The 9,044-nt window shown below is 38.3% G+C and overlaps 1 protein-coding gene across 7 annotated transcripts in view; it reads right to left on the bottom strand.

The window, feature by feature from the left end:
• Positions 1 to 365: 365 nt before the first annotated feature.
• LOC111578997 (integral membrane protein GPR155-like) overlaps positions 366 to 9,044 on the bottom strand; it is a 28,466-nt gene continuing 19,787 nt past the window's right edge. For 6 of the 7 annotated variants that reach the window (XM_035955367.2, XM_055018500.1, XM_055018501.1 and 3 more), the window contains 7 exons: positions 8,347 to 8,578; positions 8,176 to 8,253; positions 6,873 to 7,030; positions 6,269 to 6,364; positions 5,253 to 5,317; positions 5,033 to 5,170; positions 366 to 4,394 (listed from right to left, as the gene is read on the bottom strand). In XM_035955367.2, the coding sequence (XP_035811260.2) occupies positions 3,887 to 4,394; positions 5,033 to 5,170; positions 5,253 to 5,317; positions 6,269 to 6,364; positions 6,873 to 7,030; positions 8,176 to 8,253; positions 8,347 to 8,578 (1,275 nt within the window). In that variant the 3' untranslated portion in view covers positions 366 to 3,886. Of the gene's footprint in view, positions 4,447 to 5,032; positions 5,171 to 5,252; positions 5,318 to 6,268; positions 6,365 to 6,872; positions 7,031 to 8,175; positions 8,254 to 8,346; positions 8,579 to 9,044 lie in introns of all 7 variants that reach the window. The other variant, XM_055018503.1, reaches the window with a different exon arrangement.

Genomic DNA, 9,044 nt, shown 5'->3' with positions numbered 1-9,044 from the left:
ATGTGAATTGCATGAACTGGTATGACATCAGTTAGCAGAAGACGCAAAGATGGAAACTGATGCACATCTAGGTTTGTTGTCTGATGAAGAAAAAGGTATTAATACACAAATATCATCCGTTTGGACAGTCTGCACTTCATTAAAGGTCACAAATCAACAAATCTGCTTGAAGTTTCATTAAAATCTGGCCAGAACTTAATTAAAACCATTCGTCAGCATGTTTACAACCAGCATTAGCTTGACGTTAATGTGTTTTTTATGTGCATCACCATCAGTGCATCTTCTGCCACCTTTGCCAACACACTGTAAACTTCATAGTAACAATACTGGAAATCAGCAGCAACCTAACAGGCAAAAATAGCTGCAAACAGTTAAGTATTTTTTTTTTGTGAGCGACGTACGGCAAGCTAAACTGTGAAAAAAGTAGGAGAAGATATCAAGACTGCAATGGTGGCTGAGGGCTTTCTGCTTGACCATCTGAGATTTGTAAAGTTTTTTAGATTAGAATTTTATCTGTGATATTATAGCATGATATATCAAATAGTTTCTGAGAAATGTTTTCATACCTGCTCAATCAGTTATGAAGGTTCAATGAAAACAACTTGTTTTTTGAAATTTGGGATCTCGTATTTCAGATTTAAAAGTATTCTACATGTTTTATTGGCTCTTATTGTGACATACAGCTACATATGGTTCAGAAAATATCACTAGTTGACTTTTATTTGATCTAATGTTGTTAGTTTGTGCTCAGAAATGGGATTTTTGTGTAACTGCTTCAGTTTCTTTCACATTTCACCCAAAATCAGAGTTTATTTGATCTACTTGTCCAATAGTACAGATTTTGAATCAATGCATTTATGATGAATAACAGTGAAAATTTCAGGTTTATATTTTTAATCGTTCCTATAATTTCAAGGTTGTTTCTTTATCAGATCAGAGATTTTCCGGATCATTTCATACTCTCTCCAGATTATTTCTGCTTAATTTCTGGATCTTTTCTGTACAATATTCACATATTTTCTCATTAGTAGTCTTTTTATATAATATCAAGTTTGTTTCTTTATCAGATTGGAATTTTTCCAGATCTTTTCTGTATGATATTCACATATTTTCTCATTACTAGTAGCTTTATATATTGTCAGATTTGTTTCTTTATCAGATCAGAATTTTTCTGGATGATTTCATACTCTCGTCTCGATTATTTCTCTTCATTTCTGCATCCTTTTTGTATAATATTCACATATTTTCACATTATTAGTAGTTTTATATGATGTCTGGTTTGTTTCTTTATCAAATCAGATTATTTTTCTGGGTAATTTCTTGATTTTTATGTTGCTTCTAGACTATTTTGTTATGATTTCTGAATCTTTCCTTCATCTTTAAATCATGTCTGGATCCTTCCTTGATCATGTTTTGCACATTTCTGGATCATTTATTCTAAATATTTGCTAAATCTGCTTCAGTTCATTTCTGAATTATTTATTGTATTCAGACAATTTTTGAGTCATTTTTTAAAAAGTTTCTGGAGTTTCTGTAGAATCGCAAAATATTTTAATGTAAATGGCACTGAAAGTGGGTTGACAAAAAAAGTGTTTGATATATGAAGCACAAATACCTTTTTAATTTCATATTTTAGGCTCGACAAAAATTCTGGCAAATCAGAGATGGTTAAGTAGAAATTGTTCTAAAAAACGTGACGATTTGAGATGGAATGACGTATAGATGTGTAGTCACAACAACTACATGTGTTTGTGTCCAGTTTCAACTCAGTGCCAAAGAAATAAATCAGGCTAGAAGCAGATTTGGATGAAAAAGTCATCTGTGCTAAATTTCCACTCTGGTTGAATGAATTAATTTAGCGACAAGATCAGTCCCGAACAAATGTTTCAAACTGAATGCGGCAAAACAATTACAAGACGCAAAGATAAACATCTTCTGCAGCATCATCACAAGACAAATATCCAGTGAGTTGCATAATTCAAAAACATGTGAAATATGACATTATTCAGTCAGTGCAAAAGGTTCAGTGCTGAGCGGGAGTCAGTCCTGCTCCGAGTCATGCAAGTAGTCAAAGTGGTTAAAAGACACAGCGTGCAAAATAATAAAGTACTGAAGTAACAGGCAGAATCACAGGATGATTTCATCTGAAACAAAACATGAAAATATTAGAGGTCGACTCGATATCAGTTTGACCAACTGTCAGATCTGGGGATGCAAAATTTAAACAGTTTTCTTAACCAATAGTCAGCAGCGTTATCAGTCAGTAATAATGAGGTCTAGTGAAGAATATTCCATGTGCAGATTTGCCTCTTTGCCATTTAGCTACCGGGCTGTTGTCCTTCTAGATGTAGGCTCATTCTTAAATCTTAAAATCTGGCCAGCAGTCATTAACCGCAACAGAAGTTTTTGTCATAGTGGCCCTTTGCTAGCTAAACCCCCACAATATTCTCTACTTGCTCTGAGTCATGGAAGTAGTCAGCGTAGGCCAGAGTGATTAAAAGATACAGCGTGCAAAATAATAAAATGCTAGGTAACAGGCCTGACAACATTAGAGGTCAACAGATGATCTATTATGAGATCTACGGATGCGAATTTAACAAAAAATAAAAAAATCCAAACCAGTAGTTGGTAGCATCATCAGTCAGTAATCAATTAGTTATTCAAACAAGTGTTAGGATATTATTCCATGTGCAGACAGTTTTTTTAGCTATTCAGTAGTTGTCCTTTTAACTTAGATTCATCCTCTGATTGTGAACTTTGACCAGAACCCATTAACCGCCACAGAAGTCTCTGTCATGGTGGATTGTTGCTAGCTAAACACCCACAATGCCGTCTGCTTGACAAAAGGAAATTCCTCGTCATCTGAGTGACCGCTTCCTCGGGTTGCTACAACATTAAACAAAAAGAGATGCCACTTGGTGGAACAACCTGGTACTACATCTAATTGACAATATGCTTTCTGCTTTATCAGTTTATATATTTTCATTTGGTTAAATTATTAATGGCAAACAACCAATTTACATGCTTACTTGGATGTGATAATCAGCATTTGTCCAATTATCTGTATCATTATTTTGTGCTATCTGATTGGTTATGTGTCACAAGTAACAGCGTATCAACACTGACAGATGAAAGTTGACGAGTTCGCTTTTAACATCAAAAAATGAAGCCCTTTCAACAAAATTATTCAAAATTTTTACACTAAGATTTTCATTATTACAGCAGGTATCTGGTCTTCTTGATAACTAATAATCGGTATCTGCCCTGAAAAAAGAAAAAAACAACATACTGTTTGACCCCTAGACAACATAAAAATCTGTGGGGAAGATGTCGTCGGCTTTCAGTGAACAGTTCTGTTGGTTTACAGGTCTGCTCTTCTCACTGGCTTGCACATAAATGATGTTATAAAGATGTCAGGCAATCCTGTTCACATTTCACAGTGACTCAAATCAAAAAGCCATCAAGTTCAGAGCAGTGGAGAAAGTGAAACAAAAAAAACTGGTCCAAAGTCAGGAGGGGTCAGGTATCAGTAGGGGGCGCTTGTTGATTCTTTAACTGACTCCAACCATCTCTTTAAATGCAGCCTCTCAGTTGGCTCAGCTAGTAATTCTCACATTTGGGCTGCAGGTTTAAGGTTGAGTGGAGAAGCAATGGGAAACCACTGCGAACAGCCGAGACAAATGTCAGTCAAGGCAAAAATCCATCAAATGTTCCACTTAATATCATCTTTATGGCGCAAAACTGTCACAGTAGAGTGAAATTTCTACTGAGAATTTCTGGATTTCTCATCTAATCCAGACTATGTTTTTTTTTCCATCAAAACTGGACAAACTGCACCATAAGGCACTTCCGCTTTGGCATAACTCAGCCATAGTGGTTGCCGCCTTTACCTCCGATCTTGTTTATCCTCTTCCTTGGGTTCGTCTTTCCCCGGTATGAAGCAGTACAGCAGGGTTGGTTCGTCCCTGAAGCAGTGCTGTCCTGTCAAATGATCCAACACTCCTCCATGCTGAAGACGAACGCCGTAGATTTCGGCCTCGATCCGCCCGGAGCAGAGGCCTCGTTCAAGCAGCCAGTCCACCAGGTCGCAGCCTCGAAACACGACTGAAGTAAAACCATGCTGGTTGTCAGCTTGGTTGGACTGAAGTTGGGAAATCTGTTCCTCGGGTGCACCGGGATTGGGAATATGTACTCGGTGTTCATTCTCAGATTCTGGGTGAAGTTGGGATGGAGGCAAATATTGGCCGTTGGATTCAGCAGGATCTTGATTTTCATGAAACGGGTGCAGATTTTGCGACTCGTGGCTCAGTTGCTCCTGAAGGTGTCGGGGTTGACGGGAAGGGCAATGTCTCAAAACTGCACTATCGGCCTCCTGCCATCCTCCAAACCTGTTACTATCAGAGGAAGGATTCACCTGTCGAAGCATTCACACTCTCCCCTGAGCCGCTAAGGCCGACAAAGAAAGATGGAGGGAGGGAAAGGGGGCAGGCAAAGGAAAAAATAAAGGAAATATGAGGGGGAGCATGGAAAGGATTAATAAAGAAAAGACAAGGGAAACATCAGAAGAAAAGCAAAGAAAAGTCTCACAAAAGTTCAGCACAAGAGTTTTAGTTGAATTTTAGTAGAGTTTTGTAGTAGGGAAATTAAATATTTGTCAAGGAATAAAACACAGTATAAATGGGTATTTTAAGAAACTGGTGGAGAGGAAACTCCAGTAAATGCAGCAAACAGATTAACAGATACCATGCAAAGTGGATTCTGCGAACAACAGTAATAATTTGACAGAACCGGTTTTTAGAATTTCTCATGCAAGGACACAGTTCTAAAGTTCAGATCAAAAACAAGACAAAATCAACAGTGGATCATTTTTTTCCCTACATGCTGAAGTCAAATGTATTCATCGTTCGACAGAAAAAATTAATTACAAGCTGATAGTTTTAGATCATGTACATGCGATTTCCAATACAAAGACAAAATTTCCTGCAAAACACATGCAAATACGTGACAAAAAAACGATAACTGGTATTCGTACCTGCGAGTGTGCACTATGTCTTGGACGCACTGGTCTTTGTGGTAGCGGACAAACTGAGTGCAGGTGAGTCGGACCTCCTCTGGTACAGCTGAAGGACTCAGATCCTCAGTTTCTCTGCTCTGCCAAAGACTGAGCAGCCTGAACAAGACATAAACACTCTTATAGGGCTGATTTCTAATATACTGAGTCAATGGACAAGTTCCTGAGGTCTGAAGCTCACCTCTTCTTGAAAGGCAGGATGATGAGGTGTCTGTCCAGACCAAAAATCCCAAAGGACAGGAAACCCTACATAAAGTAAAAGAGAAAAACTGCATTTAAATAGCAGCTAAACAGACAGCATATTGTCAAGTGGATACTGACACAATTTTTGTTATTTTAGACATTTCCTAAAACATATTTAAGCTACAGTTCTATAATTAATATGGGCTTAAAGTGCAGAGTTTCCACTTGATCTTGAGGGTTTTCCCATTAAAACTGGAAGAAGGTTTTAGGAATTACAGCTCCTTCATATGCGGCTGCCTCTTTATCAAGCGACTCAAAATGGGCAGCTGTTGGATATTCTCTTATTTCTTGATCAACTAAGCAGTTGATTCCAAGTGTTGCGTTTGGAACCTGTTGCTGTAAAACCCACAACATGAGGTCAAAGAAGCTTCCAGTGAAAAAGTCCACCCTCGTAATCCTAATCAAAAAAATAAATCTGTCAGGGAGGCAGCAGGAAAACTATGAGTGGAAAAATCAACAATTTGGTGCATTGTGGGGAAAAAAATAACGCACTGTTGAACTTATGAAGCAAAAGCATTGGGAGCGAACAGGTCCGAGAGTGACGAGCAGAAATTTTCATCGCTCCACTCTGCTAACATGCTCTGCTCGATCGCTAAGGATTTCGACAAATGAATATGTCATTTTATTCAGGATTATGTAAATTTGTTCAACTACACTACCAGTCAAAAGTTTGGACACACCTTCTCATCCAATGGCTTTTAGTTAGTTATTTTATACATTGTAGATTAATACTGAAGACATCAAAACTATAAAAGAATACACGGAAAAATAGTTGCAATTCCCAAATATTAATGTGGTATTTTTGTTCAACTCCTGGCATTAAACTTGAAGGTCTTGATTGTGTTTTGATAGTTACATTTTAAAATCTACTGCGGTGGTGCTGTAGAGCCAAAATATAAAAATTGTGCTATTAATTAAAGTGTACATGGACAGACAGAGGAAACACAGCGGTACCTGTCCATAGTTGGCCACAGCACAGAAGAACTGCAGTTCGAGGTAAAGTCTTCCTGGATCTTTGTTGAAGAGCCACCACAGACAGCTGGACAGGTTCTACAGACAGACGGACAATCATCAGACTTCAGGACTGTATGTACAGCTTCTCGTATTAAATTTATGCAGCTCAGCCATGCAGAGTAAAAGTAGGGGTTGGTGATCTGGCCACAAGATCATGTGAAGATCTTTGGGATCAGAATCCCAACTATCTCCCCACAGATTTAGCTGAACTCTGCATCCTGACTTTGCTCTGATTTTACTCCCAATGTAGTGATGTGAATCTCTTACTGTCACGATGTCTGTGTAGTTTCTCTTTTAGTTAGGACTTCCGTATCTTATTTCATCACTTACATACAGGAAATAAATGTCCTTCCCAGTTATGTTTGTTAATTACAGTAGATTTCCAAACGACAACAAACAAAAAACAATGTTTAGTGCTCAAAAAAAAGGTAGAGATTGTGACATTTATATCGTGTGAAACTCTTGCTGGTATGTTTCTTTAAATATACAGAGATATTATCATTTGTGCACACATAAATAAATGTATAGAGAGTTTTATTCTCACCGCCAGCAGGCTGACGAAGAGCAGTAGACAGAGCAGAACGTGTCTCAGAGTCTGTTTATCATCAGTGGTTTGAGGACCTGGAGGAGGAAGATTCAGCGGCTGCTCAGAGGAGGAAGAACTCTGCTGCTGCTGGCCGTCACACAGCGCCCCACTGTGACCTGGACAGGAACAAAAAGAAATCCGTCAGCTGGGATAGACTCCAGCCCCCCATGACCCTAATTAGCATTAAGCGGTTTACACGAAATGGATGGATGCACGGTCTGGCTGGGGTCCGTATGGACCCCGAACGATTTTTTTATATATTCACCACAAACCTGGTTGGAATCAAATAAGCTTTGGTGTATGTGATGGCAACTCGGTGGGTGACAACTACCTAAAGGGACTGAAAAATCCAACTTGCAAATAAAAAGGTATGACAAGTTATATATACTGATAAGGGTTAAAGGAGCCTCGCTTTGCCTGCTCATTCTGTAGAACATAACGGTCTGGTTACACCACATTAACATTCTGCTATAGGAGGGAAAATAACACTCTGGCTGTTTGTGTTTCTTTAAACCAATCAGTCGTTCTGGGAGGAGCCAAGCAAAGGATACGACACTGGTGTTCCTACAAAAACTGACGTATGGAATAGTTGCAGTGGAATATTTGCATACAAGGAGATGAACGCTGTCATTAAAAAGGAATCTACCAAAAAATTAAAAAATAAATGGAAGGAATGTCTTACTGCACAATCCAAATCCTCTGCAAAAGTGTGATACGTTTCTAACCCAGAGGTTGTTGACGTTTCCCAGAGACTATTGTTGGTTTGATTTAGAGATATTACAAAGAAAAACAAAAAACGCACAAAATTAAGCACAAAAATCCATCTCTGCTTCACTTCTTAAATGTAAAAATTAATATAAGATAACACACAGAAATAACCTCTCTTTAATTAACACTCTTTTTGTTATCAAATGAATTTTTAAATATTTTACTACCACTTCAAGCATATATAGAGTACCCATGAAAAATAGTCGTACCCCTTGAAAGTTTCTCTTTTCATTGCTTTTTAACACTGAATCTTTCTTAGTTAAATTTGGCTTTTTTTGGATAAGAATTGAAAAAAAAACAAGACTCATTCATGTCAAAGTGAAAACAGATTTCTACAAAATTATTTTAATTAATTAAAAATGCAAAATAAGTGATTATATTGACCATGATTCAATGTTCAAAAGCTGCAAACGGGAGGTGAATACTTTTTACAGGTATTGTAAAGTCACAATCCACACTAGTTGGGTGAATAATTTGATTAAATTTTTGTTACCGGTGCTGTTTGTGTGCTCCCTCTGAGTGCTTGCTATCATGTCGGGTATCGGCTGGAGAGGAGAGAAATTGTGTAGGTCTGCACAAAAAACCCAACACAAACAGTAAACACATCGACTGTAGATCATTTCATATCTTCAAATGTGTGCAACCAAGAGCAGAGCAGAGCTACCTGAGTTGATGCTGCAGGCAGGTGAATTTGCCACCTGTGTCTGCTGTTGTTGTTGTTGTGTTGCTGGATCCTCCAGGCCAGCAGGGGCCCTCAGTTCGTCGTTGATGCCCATTACAGCAGCTCTGCTCAGGGCCTGGTAGCCGCTCTGCTCCCTGTCGCCCTGACTGAGGCCCATCAGAGAAATTGCACCAAGGACCAGGCTGACGGCGAGAACCACTGCAGTGCTGATTATCTGGGGCAGAAGACAATAAAATATGAATCAAATTGTAAAAAAAAAAGGATCAAATCTCACCCATACTGGACAGTGGCGTTGGTTCAATTTGTGCATTAAAGACGCAGCTTTTAGCTTTATTTGTCTAGCTAATAATGGAACTGTCTTATTTCATCACTTACAGAGGAATTGATAGTTGATTACAGTGTATTTCCACATGTACAAACAACAACATATAAAAGACAATGTGTGGTGTTCAAAAAAAGTAAAAGAAGATGAGAATATGAACTAAACTGAAAAATAAGGCTCAAATGTCACCCACACAGGACAGTGTTGTTGGTCTAAGTTGTGTGCTGAAAACACACCTACGAGTTGTGCCACATGTTAGAAAGCTATTGTTGCTCAGTGGAGGCTCAAAAGGACATATCTGATGTGATTTCTAGGAAAGATTTGTCCAACCTAAGCCTTCTTAAAACATACTTTTAAC

Source organism: Amphiprion ocellaris, chromosome 16 (assembly GCF_022539595.1).
Source record: "Amphiprion ocellaris isolate individual 3 ecotype Okinawa chromosome 16, ASM2253959v1, whole genome shotgun sequence".
Classification (NCBI taxonomy): Eukaryota; Metazoa; Chordata; class Actinopteri; family Pomacentridae; genus Amphiprion; species Amphiprion ocellaris.
The sequence above is the reverse complement of the archived record's forward strand: the minus strand, read 5'-3'. Positions and strand labels throughout refer to the sequence as shown.